We start from the raw sequence: 21,290 nt of genomic DNA, 5'->3' as shown, positions 1-21,290 counted from the left end.
CCACAGGAGGCTCTTAAATAAACTAGACGGCCTGAAAATAGGACCCGAAGTGGTGAACTGGATTAGGAACTGGTTGACAGACAGACACCAGAGGGTGGTGGTGAATGGAGTTCGCTTGGAGGAGGGAAAGGTGAGTAGTGGAGTGCCTCAGGGATCGGTGCTGGGGCCGATTCTGTTCAATATATTTGTGAGTGACATTGCCGAAGGGTTACAAGGTAAAGTTTGCCTTTTTGCGGATGACACCAAGATTTCCAACAGAGTGGACACCCCAGAGGGTGTGGAAAACATGAAAAAAGATCTGAAGAAGCTAGAAGAATGGTCTAACGTTTGGCAATTAAAATTCAATGCGAAGAAATGCAAAGTGATGCACTTAGGGAGTAGAAATCCAAGGGAGACGTATGTGTTAGGCGGGGAGAGTCTGATAGGCACGGACGGGGAGAGGGATCTTGGGGTGATAGTATCTGAGGACCTGAAGGTGACGAAACAGTGCGACAAGGCGGTGGCAGTAGCTAGAAGATTGCTAGGCTGTATAGAGAGAGGAGTGACCAGCAGAAGAAAGGAGGTTTTAATGCCCCTGTATAAGACGTTGGTGAGGCCCCACCTGGAGTATTGGGTTCAGTTTTGGAGGCCGTATCTTGCGAAGGATGTTAAAAAAATGGAAGCGGTGCAAAGAAAAGCTACAAGGATGGTATGGGATTTACATTCCAAGACGTATGAAGAGAGGCTTGCTGACCTGAACATGTACACCCTGGAGGAAAGGAGGAACAGGGGTGATATGATACCGACGTTCAAATATTTGAAAGGTACTAATCCGCAAACGAATCTTTTCCGGAGATGGGAAGGCGGTAGAACGAGAGGACATGAAATGAGATTGAAGGGGGGCAGACTCAGGAAAGATGTCAGGAAGTATTTTTTTTCACGGAGAGGGTGGTGGACGCTTGGAATGCCCTCCCGCGGGAGGTGGTGGAGATGAAAACGGTAACGGAGTTCAAACATGCGTGGGATATGCATAGAGGAATCCTGTGCAAAAGGAATGGATCCTCAGAAGCTTAGCTGAAATTGGGTGGCGGAGCAGTTGGGGGGAAGATGGGGTGGTGGTTGGGAGGCGAGGATAGGGGAGGGCAGACTTATACGATCTGTAACAGAGCCGGTGATGGGAGGCAGAACTGGTGGTTGGGAGGCGGGAAATACTGCTGGGCAGACTTATATGGTCTGTGCCCTGAAAAGGACAGGTACAAATTCAAGGTAAGGTATACACATATGAGTTTGTCATGGGCAGACTGGATGGACCATGCAGGTCTTTTTCTGCCGTCATCTACTATGTTACTATGTTAAGCTGCTCTGTCTTGTTTTCAAATTGTCTTCCTTCAGCCCCTGCTTACCTCTTCTCTCCCATATGTCCCCTCACGTGCTTGTCGCTCGGCTTCAGGTAACCTACTTACTATCCCTGCTCTCCCTTCTTTTCATCTCTTGACTTCTCGCGAGACCAGTTCAGCTTTCTGAGACCCTCTCTCTGGAATTCTCTATCATCTTACATCTGTTCTGAACCATCATACCCCGTTAAAGGTTTTAATCAAAACACATCTGTTTCAAGAATGCTTTGGTACCTCCGCTTAATTATTTCATTTTGTGTCTGTACCCTGATTACTGATTTATATTGTAAACCACATAGTCGCAACATGGTCACCTTGCGGTATATCAAGCACTGGATGATAAACAAATAAACCATATTCTGTGCAACTGTTATTTATAATCACAACTAGAAAAACAACAATAAGCATATATAATATATGCTATAATATCTCCACCACCACCTTCTATTCTTCCAACCCCAACAATAGCTGACTTCTATTACCACAAGGAATCCTAATCAACCCTGTTAAAATGTCCAGGGGTACAAAATACTACCTACTCTGTATGCCCTAGCGGGGGAGAAATATGCCTTATGAAGCACTATGATTTTTTTAAATCTGTGGATGAATAAGTCATCTACAATCACAGGATTCAGCCTAGTTCTCCTGTCTTCCACAAGTCCTTCCTGCAATATAAAAGGTCTTCAGAAGATATGCTAGTAGCAAGAATGTACAGGATCCTCCATGCAAATTTTGCTAGTTGCCGCCAGCACTTTTGCTTGTTTTTCAAAAAAAAAAAAATGAAACACTGTCTGTATCACTCGAACATAAATAACTATCCAATTCATTAACAGCCTTCAAAGTACCTGGTCCCTGTGTCATTCTTTACTCCCAATCACAGAAACACACAGATACACACAAAAACTGTTAATTCTATAAAGTATGCTCTGTATGCTCCCCTCCCCCTCAATACACTTTATCTCTAATGGACTACTACTTAGTGCATGAGATGCACATTTCATTTCCTTTGTTGTAAACTCTACTGTGAAACGTACTGACTAAATTGTGTAATTTTTATAATGGTTGAAATGTATACAACCTGCTAAAATCTGTTGCTGAGAAGCAGTGGTGCATTGTAGTTAAACAATGAAAATCTGTTCACAGTAACTGAATATTCATTTTAAAAGATTCCACTACGCAAGATTAATTTTCTGATAAAACCAATCACTAGCATTACAATGTTACAGCAGAAGAAAAATAAAAAAATTGAAAAAGAAATACATTTTTGTTTGTCTAAATGGTGTTAACATGATGCTACAAAACTACTGTGGGAACATTCAATGCAACTAACAATTTAGCTGTAAACAGGGCTTCTTTTTGAAGATTTTTGTCAGTGCCACAAAACAAAGTTTTGTTTTTTTTAATATTGAGTAGTGGAGAAAAATCCTATTACCCCAAGTAAATTTTTTCCATATCCCACTTACCCTAGTCCAAAGTCAGAGCAAAAAAGCACAAAGCAAAAAAAATGGGCATTTTTATATATAAAGTTTACCTAACAGGTATACGGGATACAGATTCACGCATTCGCCGCATTAAGGGAGGTACTGCAGGACCGCCACCATCAGCAATATTTGAATTAGGAAACAATCTGAAAGCACAAAAACATGTATCAGTTATGGACAATTACGATATACTGTCATTATTAAAAAAAAAAAAAAAAATAGATTTCATGGGTTGAATTACTATGATTTGCACTGATCCCACTAAGGAATATATCTACTTTCAAGTAAAGCGAATGCTACATACCTGTAGAAGGTATTCTCCGAGGACAGCAGGCTGATTGTTCTCACTGATGGGTGACGTCCACGGCAGCCCCTCCAATCGGAAACTTCACTAGCAAAGGCTCTTTGCTAGTCCTCGCGCGCCCATGCGCGGCCGTCTTCCCGCCCGAACTGGCTCGTGTTCGTCAGTCCCGTATGTAGCAAGACAAAGACAAGGGAAGACACAACTCCAAAGGGGAGGCGGGCGGGTTTGTGAGAACAATCAGCCTGCTGTCCTCAGAGAATACCTTCTACAGGTATGTAGCATTCGCTTTCTCCGAGGACAAGCAGGCTGCTTGTTCTCACTGATGGGGTATCCCTAGCCCCCAGGCTCACTCAAAACAACAACCATGGTCAATTGGGCCTCGCAACGGCGAGGACATAACTGAGATTGACCTAAAAAATTTACCAACTAACTGAGAGTGCAGCCTGGAACAGAACAAACAGGGCCCTCGGGGGGTGGAGTTGGATCCTAAAGCCCAAACAGGTTCTGAAGAACTGACTGCCCGAACCGACTGTCGCGTCGGGTATCCTGCTGCAGGCAGTAATGAGATGTGAATGTGTGGACAGATGACCACGTCGCAGCTTTGCAGATCTCTTCAATGGTGGCTGACTTCAAGTGGGCTACCGACGCTGCCATGGCTCTAACATTATGAGCCGTGACATGACCCTCAAGAGCCAGCCCAGCCTGGGCGTAAGTGAAGGAAATGCAATCTGCTAGCCAATTGGATATTGTGCGTTTCCCCACAGCCACTCCCCTCCTATTGGGATCAAAAGAAACAAACAATTGGGCGGACTGTCTGTTGGGCTGTGTCCGCTCCAAGTAGAAGGCCAATGCTTTCTTGCAGTCCAATGTGTGCAGCTGACGTTCAGCAGGGCAGGAATGAGGACGGGGAAAGAATGTTGGCAAGACAATTGACTGGTTCAGATGGAACTCCGACACAACCTTTGGCAAGAACTTAGGGTGAGTGCGGAGGACTACTCTGTTATGATGAAATTTGGTGTAAGGGGCCTGGGCTACCAGGGCCTGAAGCTCACTGACTCTACGAGCTGAAGTAACTGCCACCAAGAAAATGACCTTCCAGGTCAAGTACTTCAGATGGCAGGAATTAAGTGGCTCAAAAGGAGGTTTCATCAGCTGGGTGAGAACGACATTGAGATCCCATGACACTGTAGGAGGCTTGACAGGGGGCTTTGACAAAAGCAAACCTCTCATGAAGCGAACAACTAAAGGCTGTCCTGAGATTGGCTTACCTTCCACACGGTAATGGTATGCACTGATTGCACTAAGGTGAACCCTTACAGAGTTGGTCTTGAGACCAGACTCAGACAAGTGCAGAAGGTATTCAAGCAGGGTCTGTGTAGGACAAGAGCGAGGATCTAGGGCCTTGCTCTCACACCAGACGGCAAACCTCCTCCACAGAAAGAAGTAATTCCTCTTAGTGGAATCTTTCCTGGAAGCAAGCAAGATACGGGAGACACCCTCTGACAGACCCAAAGAGGCAAAGTCTACGCTCTCAACATCCAGGCCGTGAGAGCCAGGGACCGGAGGTTGGGATGCAGAAGCGCCCCTTCGTCCTGCGTGATGAGGGTCGGAAAACACTCCAATCTCCACGGTTCTTCGGAGGACAACTCCAGAAGAAGAGGGAACCAGATCTGACGCGGCCAAAAAGGAGCAATCAGAATCATGGTGCCTCGGTCTTGCTTGAGTTTCAACAAAGTCTTCCCCACCAGAGGTATGGGAGGATAAGCATACAGCAGACCCTCCCCCCAATCCAGGAGGAAGGCATCCGATGCCAGTCTGCCGTGGGCCTGAAGCCTGGAACAGAACTGAGGGACTTTGTGGTTGGCTCGAGATGCGAAGAGGTCTACCAAGGGGGTGCCCCACACCTGGAAGATCTGTCGCACTACACGGGAATTGAGCGACCACTCGTGAGGTTGCATAATCCTGCTCAACCTGTCGGCCAGACTGTTGTTTACGCCTGCCAGATATGTGGCTTGGAGCACCATGCCGTGACGGCGAGCCCAGAGCCACATGCTGACGGCTTCCTGACACAGGGGGCGAGATCCGGTGCCCCCCTGCTTGTTGACGTAGTACATGGCAACCTGGTTGTCTGTCTGAATTTGGATAATTTGGTGGGACAGCCGATCTCTGAAAGCCTTCAGAGCGTTCCAGATCGCTCGTAACTCCAGAAGATTGATCTGCAGATCGCGTTCCTGGAGGGACCAGCTTCCTTGGGTGTGAAGCCCCTCGACATGAGCTCCCCACCCGAGGAGAGACGCATCCGTGGTCAGCACTTTTTGTGGCTGAGGAATTTGGAAGGGACGTCCTAGAGTCAGATTGGACCAAATCGTCCACCAATACAGGGATTCGAGAAAACTCGTGGTCAGGTGGATTACGTCTTCTAGATCCCCAGCAGCCTGAAACCACTGGGAAGCTAGGGTCCATTGAGCAGATCTCATGTGAAGGCGGGCCATGGGTGTCACATGAACTGTGGAGGCCATGTGGCCTAGCAATCTCAACATCTGCCGAGCTGTGATCTGCTGGGACGCTCGCACCCGCGAGACGAGGGACAACAAATTGTTGGCTCTCGTCTCTGGGAGATAGGCGCGAGCCGTCCGGGAATCCAGCAGAGCTCCTATGAATTCGAGTCTCTGCACTGGGAGAAGATGGGACTTTGGATAATATATCACAAACCCCAGTAGCTCCAGGAGGCGAATAGTCACCTGCATGGACTGCAGGGCTCCTGCCTCGGATGTGTTCTTCACCAGCCAATCGTCGAGATATGGGAACACGTGCACCCCCAGCCTGCGAAGTGCCGCTGCTACTACAGCCAAGCACTTTGTGAACACCCTGAGCACAGAGGCGAGCCCAAAGGGTAGCACACAGTACTGGAAGTGACGTGTGCCCAGCTGAAATCGTAGATACTGCCTGTGAGATGGCAGTATCGGGATGTGTGTGTAGGCATCCTTCAAGTCCAGAGAGCATAGCCAATCGTTTTCCTGAATCATGGGAAGAAGGGTGTCCAGGGAAAGCATCCTGAACTTTTCTTTTACGAGATATTTGTTCAGGGCCCTTAGGTCTAGGATGGGACGCATCCCCCTGTTTTCTTTTCCACAAGGAAGTACCTGGAATAGAATCCCAGCCCTTCTTGCCCGGATGGCACGGGCTCGACCGCATTGGCGCTGAGAAGGGCGGAGAGCTCCTCTGCAAGTACCTGCTTGTGCTGGAAGCTGTAAGACTGAGCTCCCGGTGGACAATTTGGAGGTTTTGAGGCCAAATTGAGGGTGTATCCTTGCCGGACTATTTAGAGAACCCACTGATCGGAGGTTATGAGAGGCCACCTTTGGTGAAAAGCTTTCAACCTCCCTCCGACTGGCAGGTCGCCCGGCACTGACACTTGGATGTCGGCTATGCTCTGCTGGAACCAGTCAAAAGCTCGTCCCTTGCTTTTGCTGGGGAGCCGAGGGGCCTTGCTGAGGCGCACGCTGCTGACGAGAGCGAGCGCGCTGGGGCTTAGCCTGGGCCGCAGGCTGTCGAGAAGGAGGATTGTACCTACGCTTGCCAGAAGAGTAGGGAACAGTCTTCCTTCCCCCAAAAAATCTTCTACCTGTAGAGGTAGAGGCTAAAGGCTGCCGGCGGGAGAACTTGTCTAATGCGGTGTCCCGCTGGTGGAGCTGCTCTACCACCTGTTCGACTTTCTCTCCAAAAATATTATCCGCACGGCAAGGCGAGTCCGCAATCCGCTGCTGGATTCTATTCTCCAGGTCGGAGGCACGCAGCCATGAGAGCCTGCGCATCACCACACCTTGAGCAGCGGCCCTGGACGCAACATCAAAGGTGTCATACACCCCTCTGGCCAGGAATTTTCTGCACGCCTTCAGCTGCCTGACCACCTCCTGAAAAGGCTTGGCTTGCTCAGGGGGGAGCGCATCAACCAAGCCCGCCAACAGCCGCACATTGTTCCGTTTGTGTATGCTCGTGTAGAGCTGGTAGGACTGAATTTTGGCCACGAGAATAGAGGAATTGTAGGCCTTCCTCCCAAAGGAGTCTAAGGTTCTAGAGTCTTTGCCCGGGGGCGCCGAAGCATGCTCTCTAGAACTCTTAGCCTTCTTTAGGGCCAGATCCACAACTCCAGAGTCATGAGGCAACTGAGTGCGCATCAGCTCTGGGTCCCCATGGATCCGGTACTGGGACTCAATCTTCTTGGGAATGTGGGGATTAGTTAGAGGCTTGGTCCAGTTCGCCAGCAATGTCTTTTTTAGGACATGGTGCATGGGTACAGTGGACGCTTCCTTAGGTGGAGAAGGATAGTCCAGAAGCTCAAACATTTCAGCCCTGGGCTCGTCCTCCACAACCACCGGGAAGGGGATGGCCGTAGACATCTCCCGGACAAAGGAAGCAAAAGACAGACTCTTGGGAGGAGAAAGCTGTCTCTCAGGAGAGGGAGTGGGATCGGAAGGAAGACCTTCAGACTCCTCGTCAGAGAAATATCTGGGGTCTTCTTCCTCCTCCCACGAGGCCTCACCCTCGGTGTCAGACACAAGTTCCCGGACCTGTGTCTGCAACCTCGCCCGACTCGACTCTGTGGAGCCACGTCCACGGTGGGGGCGTCGAGAGGTAGACTCCCTCGCCCGCATCGGCGAAGCTCCCTCCGCCGACGTACTCAGGGAGCCCTCCTGGGAGGCGACGGCAGCTGGTACCGCACGCGGCACCGACGCCGGAGACCTCACCTCGGGCGATGGGCCAGCCGGCGCCACGCTCGACGGTACCGGTGGCGCAAGCACCGCCGGTACCGGAGGGTTAGGGCGCAACAGCTCTCCCAGAATCTCTGGGAGAATGGCCCGGAGGCTCTCGTTCAGAGCGGCTGCAGAGAAAGGCATGGAGGTCGATGCAGGTGTCGACGTCAGAACCTGTTCCGGGCGTGGAGGCTGTTCCGGGCTGTCCAGAGTGGAGCGCATCGACACCTCCTGAACAGAGGGTGAGCGGTCCTCTCGGTGCCGATGCCTGCTGGGTGCCGACTCCCTCGGCGACCCAGAGCTCTCGGTGCCGACACGGGAAGGAGACCGATGACGATGCTTCTTCGACTTCTTAGAACGAAGCATGTCACCGGAGCTTCCCAGCACCGACGAGGAGGACGTAGAATCCAGCCGTCGCTTCCTCGGGGCTGAGGCCGAAGGAGGTCGGTCTCGGGGGGGCTGTACCGCAGGAGCCCTCAGGGTAGGGGGAGACCCACCCGAAGGCTCACCGCCACCAGCAGGGGAATGCACAGCCCTCACCTGCACTCCAGACGAAGCACCACTGTCCGACGACATCAGCCGACGAGGTCCCGGTACCACCGACGTCGATGCAGCTGTCCGATGTCTCAGCACCGATGCAGAGGGCCGATGCCTCGATGCACTGGCGGCCGAGGATGAAATTCTGGACGCTGAAGACGTCGATGCACTCGATACCCCCGGTGCCGATGCCGACGAAGAGCCCGAGAACAAAACGTTCCACTGGGCCAATCTCGCTACCTGAGTCCGCTTTTGCAAAAGGGAACACAGACTACAGGCCTGCGGGCGGTGCCCAGCCCCCAAGCACTGAAGACACGACGCGTGCCTGTCAGTGAGTGAGATGACCCGGGCGCACTGGGTGCACTTCTTGAAGCCGCTGGGAGACTTCGATGTCATGGGCGGAAAAATCACGCCGGCGAGATCAAAGTCGAAATGGCGGAAAAGGCACCCGAAAAAACAAGGGGAAGAAAACTTTGACCCGAGGCCTAAAAGCGACCTACCCCGACGACGAAAGAAAACTTACCGGGGCGAAAAAGCTGAAAATAGCGCGGGGAAAAAAGACCAAAGAGTCTTTTTCCACACAGAATGGTTTTTTTTTTTTTTTTTTTGGAAAAACACGACAAACGCGCGAGGTCGACTTTGCGGGGCCCGACACAGCGAAAACACGACCGTACCGAGTGCGGACAAAAGAAGACTGACGAACACGAGCCGGTTCGGGCGGGAAGACGGCCGCGCATGCGCGGTGCGCATGGGCGCGCGACTAGCAAAGGCCTTTGCTAGTGAAGTTTCCGATTGGAGGGGCTGCCGTGGACGTCACCCATCAGTGAGAACAAGCAGCCTGCTTGTCCTCTGAGAACAGCAGCTAAACAATTGGGGTAAGAATCTGAGTTTCTGAAGAAAGCACTAACAGATGCAAAAAGCTATTATGACAGACAATGAAAATAGAGGGCTGCTGTTCTTTTTCCAGAATTCTAGTTGGAGACCTTAAGACAAACGGTACACAGGTCCCACTGCAAAATACGATGGTATTCAGTTTAATGCTGCCCATCTAATCCCTCAGATTCACAAAAACATTACTGTCCTGCATTGAGTTTCTGATACTCCTGCTGAGTCACCACGACATGGCTAAAGTATGGTAAAATTAGGTTTTACCTGATAATTTTCTTTCCATTAGTCCCAACAGATTAATCCAGAGACTTGTGGGTTATGTCTCTCTGTCAGCAGGTGTCAATAGAGAGACCTTCCGAGGTTCGCTATATGTGGTCATGCGTAGCCACCTAAACCTCAGTATTGTCGTTTCCATGTGAACTAACATCCATTATGACACAAAAAACTCTCCTGCCTCCATACAACTTGTACAAACTCCTCAACCGCTCCCGTGAGAGAAAAACATGCAGCTCATGGCGAATAAAAAGAACCTGTCCATGTGGATCTGGCAATGCAATAGCAATCTAAAGCTGAAACGCAGTGACAGTTTGCGCAACAACAACACTCAGATACAAATACACAGGGCAAATACACAGGGAAGGCCTATTGATTTGTTGGGACTACTGGAAAGAAAATGATCAGGTAAGACCTAATTTTACCTTCCATAGAGGCATATTTTCAAAGCACTTTGGGAGGCTAAGTTCCATAGGTTTCTATGGAACTTTGGGAGGCTAAGTGTTTTGAAAATGAGCCTGATAGCATCCCACAGATCAATCCAGAGACTTGTGGGATGTACCCAAGCAGTACACAAATAGGGTGGGATATTGCTACCCCAGTCGACAAGACGGCAGCACCGTAAGTACTGCCATACTGGGAAAGACCAAAGGTCCATCAAGCCCAGCATCCTGTTTCCAACAGTGGCCAATCCAGGTCACAAATACCTGGCAAGATCCCAAAAAAGTACAAAACATTTTATACTGCTTATCCCAGAAATAGTAGATTTTCCCCAAGTCCATTTAATAATGGTCTATGAACTTTTCCTTTAGGAAGCCATCCAAACCATTTTTTAAACTCCGCTAGGCTAACCGCCTTTATCACATTCTCTGGCAACGAATTCCAGAGTTTAATTACACGTTGAGTGAAGAAACATTTTCCCAGATTCATTTTATATTTACTACATTGTAGCTTCATCGCATGCCCCCTAGTCCTAGTATTTTTGGAAAGTGTAAACAGACGCTTCACATCTACCCATTCAACTCCATTCATTGTTTTATAGACCTCTATCATATCTCCCCTCAGCCGCCTTTTCTCCAAGCTGAAGAGCCCTAGCCGCTTTCGCCTTTCCTCATAGGGAAGTCGTCCCATCCCCTTTATCATTTGTCGCCCTTCTCTGCACCTTTTCTAATTCCACTATATCTTTTTTGACATGCGGCGACCAGAATTGAACACAATATTCGAGATGCGGTCACACCAAATGCAGCGTCAGCCCAGGGAGCACCAGTAGGCACAGAGGACACAAGTGCTTCACTCCCCATAAAAAACTACAATGTCCAGATGGGATGCCAGCGAGGACCCCTGAAGGTGCCCTCCAAAACAGGCCAAAGCCACTATCTGCACTGTCAACAAACTCAAAGACAAACGCTTATCCAGCTCTTCCAGCAGAAAAGCAAGGATGGTCGACACTGAAGCTGAGAATGCAGACAGGCCCGCTGCCACACACCAGGACTCAAAAGTCCACCACTCACAAGCATAGGAACACCAAAGTGGAGCGCTTCTACGCCTGCAGTTTAGTTTAGTGGCAATCATCCTATCCGGATAACCCTTCTTCCTTAACCATGCCATTTTAAGAGCCAAGATGTAAGACCAAAGGGGGAGGTATCCTCCATAGCGATCGTACCCTGCCACAGCAACCTGTGGTGAGCTGGAAGTCGAGGGGGAAGTCGATCTGCAAGCATATGCCCTTGTACCAATGAGAATCAGGCACCCCAGATGCTTTGCAATGCGTCCCACTATGCTCACCGTGTGCCACGGTGGAAACACTTAGAAGAGCAGAGACCGAGGCCAGGTCTGTAGAAAGGCAGGCATCGATCCCCTGCAATCCAGGATCCCTGCCCTTGCTGAAGAAACGGGGCACCTTCAAGTTGGACCCCTGAGCCATAAGATCAATCGCCGGGGTTCCCAAGCGCTCTGTTATCCAAGTAAACTGCCTCAAAAGCTCCCACTCCTCCAGAGCCAACGCCTGGCGACTGAGAAAGTCTGCCTCTATACTCAAGGATCTCACAATGTGCGCTGCCGAGGAGCAAGCACTGCTCTGCCCAAAGGCACAACAGCACCGCCTCCATGGCCAGGGGGGCACTCTTGGTGCCACCTTGTCTGTTGGCATACACCACTGCCGAGGCATTGTCCAAAAGAACTCATACTGGACGTCCCTGAGGATCGAAACTCTCGAAGCGCCAGCCAGATAGCTCTCAACTCTCGCCTGTTAATCAGCCAAGAGGCCTCCTTGAGGTCGAGTGAAGTCAGGAACTTCTCCGGTTGCACTGCCGCAATGACCAACCACAGGGTCTCCATCTGAAAATCCCAGAAAGGGCCGTAGAAATCGGCTCTGAAGCGAGCACACCCTCCCCCATGTTCATGCGAGCCCCTCTGGTCGAAGGCAGAGAGTCTTTGCTAGTGTGCACAAGAACCAGATGCTGCTCTCTGGCTCCCACTTCGGGAGCAGTGCTTCATCGTTTTGGACTACGCCACCATGACACGTGGCGCCCGGACACCCCCACACTTGCAGCCGCTTCCTAATGCTCCAAGAGGAGCCTTACCGCTTTAACTGCTGCAAACGTACCGGCACTCCTGCACTGCAAGATCCTTGTTTTCTCTGGTTTCTGAACCTTTTTTTTTTTTTTTTTAAACAAACACTGTTGGCTGGAGGCAGGAGAGAACAGCACAAAAAAAAAAAAAAAAACACAGATCCCTTAGTGACACTGCAGGCAAGCACTGGGAAGGGGCGGGGGAAGGGTATAGGGAGGGACTTGGCAACACCAGGTGTGCCCTTCTAACCAAACAGGGAGACCTCAACCCCAAGAAAACTCAACTCGGCCCAGGGGACAGGCCAGGAGCCTATCAATGCAGAGCTGCAAAATATGACCCTCCACTTGCTAGATGGGCTACACATGACCACGTACAGTGAACCTTAGATATTCTATTTCCACCTGCTGGCAGAGGGATATAACCCACAAGTCTCTGGATTGATCTGTGGTACGCTAAGAAAATTAAATTCACCCAGGACCCACTTCAAGTTCCAAACTCTCTGGTTTAGACACCACTGAGCTACTGCTTTTAAGAGGACTAAAAATCATTTTTTTAAAATCTATATTTTAGTTTTAGAAGTGAATTTATGCATGATAGCCATCTTGATTCACTCTTCTTTGTTTACATTTAACAGCTTTACACTTTTAGATCTTTCAACATACAAATAAAGTAGTCCAAAACTATCAACTCTCCATATGCACATATGACTAAATGTCATTTGAGACACTATCTAGTTCATAAAATGTCAGTTCTAATCATTTGAAGTCCAAAGATTCCACAATGGTTCCTGTGTAGCTACAATGAAAGCAAATACACTTCTGAAGGCAAGTACGGTACTAAATTTTGAATTGTTTCACTTGCTACACAAAGTTAAAAGAATCGGAATGTCATCAAATATTTCATTTGCCACCCTTTTGTTGGAGGGCAAAGGGGAAATGCAATGGTTTGTGTTTATAAACAAAGGGCTAAGATCCCATACAAGTATTTATCATGAAATTCTCTTACAGCATTATGTGGCTAATAAGCAAATATTACACAATATTTACTTTGAGCAACATGCCCTCAGTTTTCAAGTAAGCTTTTTCTTCTTGATGCAATATTCTATCTACGTTACACATACCCCTTCAAAGTTTTCTAATCCAGCTGCACTGTACAAACTTTTTCCCCAATCACTTTGAAATGATGCAGCATTTAAGTAAACTTCAAAGGATAACAGAATTAAATCAGAATTGCACCAAGCATGAAATAATGAAAATGCTGTAGTTGTACAGCCAATTTTGCTAACTCAAGTAAAATTTGTTATTTCTCAAGCACAGTGTTTATATTGTTGGAAAATAGCTTCTGACCTCACACATCAAGTTGCAGCTTTCAAGACTATCAGAGCTTACAAAGGGGGTCTTTTACTAAAGCTTAGCTTGCGTTATCTGCACAAGGGCCCATAGGAATAAAGTGGGCCCTGCTGCAGATAACTCGAGCTAAGCTTTAGTAAAAGACACCCAAAGACTTCTAAAGAATGTTGTCACTTACAGAAACAAACGATGTCAGTAGAAAAGAACCGTTTGGTCCTGTAATGGCAGTTCAGTTGGGTCGATCTATGATTTTCTATAGCACGCATGTTTGAATTTTGCCACTGTTATGGTTCCTACAGTTTCCACTGAAAGTCTATTCCAAGAGTCCATGACCCTCTCTCAAATGAAGTTTTCTTCTCACTCTTGTCCTTGAGCTTTTCATTTTATGTAAATACTATCTTCTTGAAGCCTGCTTAACAGATTGCAGAGTACCACAAAGCTCACCGCTATCCCTGATCCTCTTCAACCTAATGATGACCCCACTAGCCAAGGCCTTAACCCTTTCATCTATGCAGACGATGTCACTATATACATCCACACTGACAGAAATCGCTAACGAAATCAAGACTGGCTTGAATATCATGGACTCTTGGGCAAATGCATTTCAACTAAAACTCAATAAAGAAAAAACTCACTGTCTTACCCTGTCATCCCAATACACCACGGACAATCCCGCAACTATCAACACCCCAGACCACATCCTCCCTGTCTCAGACAGCCTGAAAATCCTCGGTGTTACACTGGACCGCAACATTACACTAGAAAGCCAAGTAAAATCCACAACAAAGAAAATGTTCTACTCAATGTTTGGGAAGCTTGCCAGGTGCCCTTGGCCTGGATTGGCCACTGTCGTGGACAAGATGGACCCTTGGTCTTTTCCCAGTATGGCATTATTTATGTACTAATGTGGACACTCAAACACGTGAAACAATACTTCCCAAGGGAAACATTCCGCAACTACTACTACTTATACTTACAATCTGATACAATCGACGGTACTGAGCAATGCTGACTACTGCAATGGAATCTATGCAGGATGCATAGAACAAATCCTAAAGAAACTTCAGACCGTACAAAACACGGCTGCAAGACTCATCTTCAGAAAAACACGATTTGAAAGCGTAAAACCCCTTCGCAATAAACTACACTGGCTCCCAATCAAAGAATGCATTGCCTTCAAAATCTGTACTATGGTTCATAAAATCATATATGGTGAAGCACCGGATTACATGACAGACCTAATCGACCTACCAGCCAGAAACTCATCCGTATCAACACGAACGTACCTAAATCTACACTACCCAAGCTGCAAAGGACTCAAATACAAATCAACGTACGCATCCAGTTTTTCCTACATTAGCACACAACTATGAAACGCACTACCAAAAGTCTTGAAAACCATATACGACCATCTACACTTCAGAAACACACAAGACTCACCAGTTTAAAAAGGCATGCCCTACAGATCCAACGTAAATGCCTGATCTCTGCGACACAACGCAAAAGTTCGTAATGGCCATCACCGAACTCCCCGCCAAACGATTCCTCTATGTGGTCCTACCACATGAACCTTACCCTATCACAACTTCACCTTGTATTTGTATACACCAGAGTCTGCAACTGCTCTCCAGCACTATGTAAGCCACATTGAACCTACAAAGAGGTGGGAAAAAGTGGGGTACAAATTAACAAATAAAAGCCAAGTGAAGAAGGGTTTACTACAGTGGCCTCTCCTATCTATCCAACTTGCACTACTTTTGTTTTGGTTGTGAAGAAATCCTCCTGCTTTGGCAATAATCAGGGTAGATGTCCATAATGGTAGTGGAGGCGGGGATGGGGGAGACAGGTAGCAAAGATTTAAGCCCCTATATTGTACGCTAGTGGGTCAATCTGCTTTAAAATAATGTATTCTAAGCCACCTTGATGCTAGTTTTTAGTCTAAGGCAGGATATCAAGTTTACAGTGCATCGGCTCTCACATGGTCAATTTACAAACCAAGTTGATGTGAAAAGTCAGTACTGCATCATGTCACAATCAGAGAGACTGGAATTTGCCTCTCAGTTTTAGTTTTACAGTTGAGAACACTTACATATTTCTGTATATGACATACCAATATCAGACACTATGAACAGCTGGATTTACTTTATAATCATCATTTAATTTACTGTGAACTGTTAGTCCAGATGTTTTCCTGCTGCTGAAAGTCATTCCTTTTATTACTAAAGACAAATGTCCACACTATAAAAAAATGAAATTCCCTACTTTCATAGTAATTTATTCTGCTGCATTTCTAATACTACGAATGCAAAGAAACAACCCTTCATGCACAGTTTCCTGTAATTATACATTAGTGCCGGCCCAACCACCCATCATAACCCTTTTGACAAGCACTTACAAAAGTTGCCTGATATTGCTCCAGTCCAAACACATAGTTGGGACTTTCGTACTGCAGTGCTCATGGAACTTGTAACCACATGTCTGACAACGGAAACCATTTAGCAGGAACTTCTGGCAGATATCGCAGAAGGCAAGCTTTAGAAATGTCTTCCGAACCTGGAAATCATTATCAATAAAAAATATATCACTTTTCCCAATTACAGCATCTATGGAACATTGCTGAAAAACTATGAGTTCTGTTCTCATACAACTCAACAAAATGACGGTAAACTCCAGATTTAACACCTCATCACCACTGCCATTTGTTTAACTCATTCCTCATTACTGTGTGCTACTCTGTACATCTGTGATTCTTTACTTCAGTCAGGACAGCAGTGACCACTTTAACTCATTTGCTCAATATATCAAGTCAGACTATGGAAGCTACTTGAGGACTGACCTATGTACAAATATATCAACAAATGAGATTCACTCAACAAGGTCACACACTGAACAGAACTGCCAGCCATGAACCATAAGTAAAATACAATTAATTTTACTTAAGACTTGGCCCAGCAATGGTTTTCTCGTATTTTGTTACTGTGTAGTTTGTGCCTTTGACACTTGAGTGTTTTATGAGAAAATGCTCTGTTCATATACAAATTTAAATGGTCATTTGGCCAACAAAACAATATGTAAGCAATTTAACAGAAATTAGGCCCTTAATGGTAAAGTCATTTTTCTCCCTGAAAAAATAATTTTGAGAATCTGACATCTACACTGAAAATATATGAATAATAAATTTTAGTTTAGAAATCTAAGGGCCCAGAAAATATTTACAAACCAAGACTCTCTGTCTTTTAAAATATTAATCCTTAAGGCTTCGACTCCTGGCTTGTCCATTCCTCAAAAATATGCCAAACTGTTTAACTTAATGATTTCTCTCACTCTTCATCTGATTGCATTGCATTGGAAAAATAATCAGCTTGTTTCTTTTCATGAATGGTGGAATCTGCTGTGTTCCTATAGGCGATATGAGGAACTGGCTGCCATGAGATTGGGTCACTTCTCATCTTTCCCCAAAGCATGGTCGTTGCTAGATGACTATGTATCTTGTGAAAAGGAACTAATTTTCTAAAGTATGTTGCATATACTGTTCTGTTTTACTCATATCAGCCCACTGACTTTTTTTATTTTATTCCATATTATGTTGCTGTATGTTTTCATAAATACTATGTTGTTTTAAAATTAATAAAGTTAAAAAAAAAAAAGAAATCTAAGAGCCCTGTTTACTAATGTGCATTAGCATTTTTAATGCACCTACACTTAGTGTGCATGCTAACCATGTAGGCACCTATAGGGATATAGTAGGCGCATACACAGTTAACGCACGTTAAAAATGCTAACATGCCTACAACATGGCTTAGTAAACAGGGCCCTAACTTAGGCCACAGAGAAAAAAAAAACCAAAAAGTTTAAGACTGGCACACCTGATTCAAGAATGTTTGTTAAGCAACAACATACAAACAAAAATCCTTGCAAATACTTTAAAGAAAAATAGAACATACAAAATTGTGTGTTGTAAGTGGAACGTGATCCAGGAAATCCACCTGCAATTCTTCACCAATCAAGGAGGCCGCATCTGTATTCCAGTCTAAACGTAATTTCTTTCTAACAGAGAAACATAAGGGAGACAGGAAGAGCCACAATTATTATCGTAGGTAGAAAACGATTGGAAAAAAATATCTTGTGGTACAAGACTGGAATATGTAGGTTTTTGTGTTCAAGGATAAATTTAAGCTCATCCTCATCATAACTATATAGATAAATCTTGCTGTCCTTATTTATCTCATCTATCCATTCCTGATGCAATGCCACAGGGTGTGCTCAGTCTCAGACCTGCCTTCATATTTCTCAAAGTATCTTCTACATTACATCCATGCTTTTTTGAAAATTTTTTTATAGTTTTGCCCTTCATAAGAAAGCCGTGCTGTAACAGACAAAGCACAATGAAAAATAATTTGTTTTTAAACTGACCTTTCTTGTCCACAAATTTCTAGATTGTCCAATATGTCTATCAGTACATCACTGTCTGATTTAATAATGAGTGTGATGACTGTTGGGCAGACTGGATGGACCGTTCAGGTCTATCTGCCATCATTTACTATGTTACCTCTAGTGGAACTATAGAAATAAATAGCAGTAAAGCAAGCAGAAAATGTATAAATGATTCTCTCTGGGTAATGTGTGAGGAAGGAGGGAGCAGGGGAAATATGTTAAGTACAAGTCATTTAGCTTCATCCTGATTTGTAGTAAGTACTTAATTATATACAATGTTAAATCAATATTAAGTTAGTTAACAAAGATACTCAACTATCTAGTGGCTTTCTCAAGGTCATATTACCTTCTGCTCTAGAATGATTTTGGCCAGGATCTCATGGTACATAATTTCCCATAAGTATTTGATACTTGGAACCAGAATGACACACTGGGTATATTATATGCTTGTGAAAAACTAAGGCTCATGACTTTACAAAACAAAGAGAAAGATCAGAAAAGGTATCGGTATGGTGAAAAAAATATACCGATTCCACTATATTCTGACCAACAGGATGTCTAGTTTCAAAAAGAAATGTAGGACACGAGCTCTTAATGGCACTAAAAAAAATCAAACATATTCAAGTTCTCTGCCATCATATTAAAGAAAGCAATTTGTGTGTATGAAGAATGGATAGGGTGACATCCCCCAAAACACACAGCTGAAACAAATAAAACTAAAAAAATAAAGCAGCACTCCACTAATTCAGAAGATTCCTATCAGTTTTAAGAAAGACATACATTTTAGAATATTGTACTGCCTGTAGCCCACAGGAAACTTAACTTTTTTTTTTTTTTTTTGGAAGCAACAAAGAACCTGCAGAAGTCTGATAGGTGTTAATAGCTGTGGCTGACTTCTACTACTAGCATCCTATGTCTTTTCTTCCTTTCCTTTGTTACTGTAAAATCAGATGCACACAAGAAGTGGATGATTAAGGACTAAGTTGAGGCCGGCATGAACCTCAAGGTCTCTGTTTGTAAAATGACTTTTTAACCACAAAATCTTACCTTATTGAAGAGATTTCAAACTGAGCTTTCAATTGTCAAGATAGTGAGAAGCGTGGAAGGAAGAGGATCTTAATATCTGAAGTGGGGTTCTCTGCTCATCCTGCCCACAGCTGCCACTTTTATAATGCAGTTCTATGCTAGAACATAGCTCTCAGCCTAAGGATTGTTATGCCAGGGCCGCCGAGAGACTAGGCCGGGCCCAGGGCAAGGCCGCCCTGCCTCCGCTGCCCCGCCACTGCAGTCCGCGGTCTCACCTGCCTGTCTCCACGGCTCCGGGCCCCCTTCATTCAAAGCGGCAGTCGCAGATCGTCTCTCTTCTGGCCTTCCCTCCCTGTGTCCCTCCCTCATCTAATGTAACTTCTGGTTTCCACGAGGGCGGGACACAGGGAGGGAAGGCCAGAACAGAGGCAATCTGTGAATGCCGCTTTGAATGCAGGGGGCCCGGAGCCGAGGAGGCAGGCAGGTGAGACCGGGGACTGCAGCACCAGTGGCCTGACCCCGGCGCTGGGCCCCCCTTGGAGGCTCGGACCCGGGGAACTTTGCCCCCCCCCCCCTCTAGGCGGCCCTGTGTTATGCAATAACCACACTAGGTAATATTTGGGGGGGAGGGGGTTGGAAAAAAGGTTATAAAAATAGAGAAGCACACAAAAAGAAAAAACAAACATCCATACATCTAGGAATAGTCAGTTCAACATTATGAACCATTACACAAGATTATTTCATTGTGCTACTACTACTACTACTACTATTTAGCATTTCTATAGCGCTACAAGGCATACGCAGCGCTGTACAAACATAGAAGAAAGACAGTCCCTGCTCAAAGAGCTTACAATCTAATAGACAAAAAATAAATAAAGTAAGCAAATCAAATCAATTAATGTGAACGGGAAGGAAGAGAGGAGGGTAGGTGGAGGCGAGTGGTTACAAGTGGTTACGAGTCAAAAGCAATGTTAAAGAGGTGGGTTTTCAGTCTAGATTTAAAGGTGGCCAAGGATGGGGCAAGACGTAGGGGCTCAGGAAGTTTATTCCAGGCGTAGGGTGCAGCGAGATAGAAGGCGCGAAGTCTGGAGTTGGCAGTAGTGGAGAAGGATTTATCCATGGAGCGGAGTGCACGGGAAGGGGTGTAGGGAAGGACGAGTGTGGAGAGATACTGGGGAGCAGCAGAGTGAATACATTTATAGGTTAGTAGAAGAAGTTTGAACAGGATGCGAAAACGGATAGGGAGCCAGTGAAGGGTCTTGAGGAGAGGGGTAGTATGAGTAAAGCGACCCTGGCGGAAGATGAGACGGGCAGCAGAGTTTTGAACCGACTGGAGAGGGGAGAGGTGACTAAGTGGGAGGCCAGCAAGAAGCAGATTGCAGTAGTCTAAACGAGAGGTGACAAGGGTGTGGATGAGGGTTGTGGCACAAAACAGAATAAAGAAAATGGATAGAGGGGAATGCCTTGCTACCTACTGAAACTTTTCAGCAGGTTAATAGTTAATATACTGATCAAGAGGATAGCAGCTCTGAAGAACATATCAAAACATTCTCACCCTTTTTGTTCATCAAGAAGTCGAAAAACTGCACAGCATTCTGGCTGCAAACCTCTGACTTTAAGAGCTTTCATGAGGCAATCGTGCAGGCTCATCCCATTTCGTACATTAACCTGCAAACATAAAAAGACATGTTTAAATTAATACAATATTAGGTAGGACTGAAACAGGTTAAAGTTCAGAGTCAGAGCTATATATTACAGGGGTCTACCCTTACTAACAACCCTTTCCTCTAACAAAAGAAACAAATAAAAATGACAACTTTAAGACCACCACTGGGCTATAAACGTCTAGTCTATGAAGAGCTGGTCTTATGTCAGATTCTCATAAACACTGTTTCCAAGAAGATAAATTAGGACATCTAAGGATTAATCTTCATAGCCAGATGTCTATTATTTGTGGTTCCTGTTGAAATATCTCCCACCACTATGGGGAAGGGGAGTACAGACTGTCCTCCAGATGTGAATATTCAAAGAGGACCACCAATGGTTACAAGAAGAATTACACATGGTCCATTGGAGGAGGACCAGCAGTCAAAAATACAGCCAAGTTGTAGGGAAAGGATCAGGGTCAAGAGATCTAGATTTCACCAGTTGAAGGATATCATCAGCTACAGGAAAAGCTAGTTATGGCCTTATGGAGGAGGATCAACAGGCACAGTAAGTACTATGTACAAGCCCACAGGAAGAGAGCAGTGAGCACTACGCTTTGGCAGAAGAGGGAAGCAAATCTGTATTATTACAGA

The 21,290-nt window shown here is 46.0% G+C and overlaps 1 protein-coding gene across 2 annotated transcripts in view; it reads right to left on the bottom strand.

Moving 5' to 3' along the window:
* RAF1 (Raf-1 proto-oncogene, serine/threonine kinase) overlaps positions 1–21,290 on the bottom strand; it is a 210,864-nt gene that overhangs the window by 90,732 nt on the left and 98,842 nt on the right. For both annotated transcript variants that reach the window (XM_030205309.1, XM_030205308.1), the window contains exons 3-6: positions 20,546–20,658; positions 17,475–17,577; positions 15,926–16,083; positions 2,905–3,000 (exon numbers count right to left, since the gene is read on the bottom strand). In XM_030205309.1, the coding sequence (XP_030061169.1) occupies positions 2,905–3,000; positions 15,926–16,083; positions 17,475–17,577; positions 20,546–20,658 (470 nt within the window). The remainder of the gene's footprint in view (positions 1–2,904; positions 3,001–15,925; positions 16,084–17,474; positions 17,578–20,545; positions 20,659–21,290) is intronic.

The sequence above is a fragment of the Microcaecilia unicolor genome, chromosome 6 (assembly GCF_901765095.1).
Source record: "Microcaecilia unicolor chromosome 6, aMicUni1.1, whole genome shotgun sequence".
NCBI classification, from domain to species: Eukaryota; Metazoa; Chordata; class Amphibia; order Gymnophiona; family Siphonopidae; genus Microcaecilia; species Microcaecilia unicolor.
The sequence above is the reverse complement of the archived record's forward strand: the minus strand, read 5'-3'. Positions and strand labels throughout refer to the sequence as shown.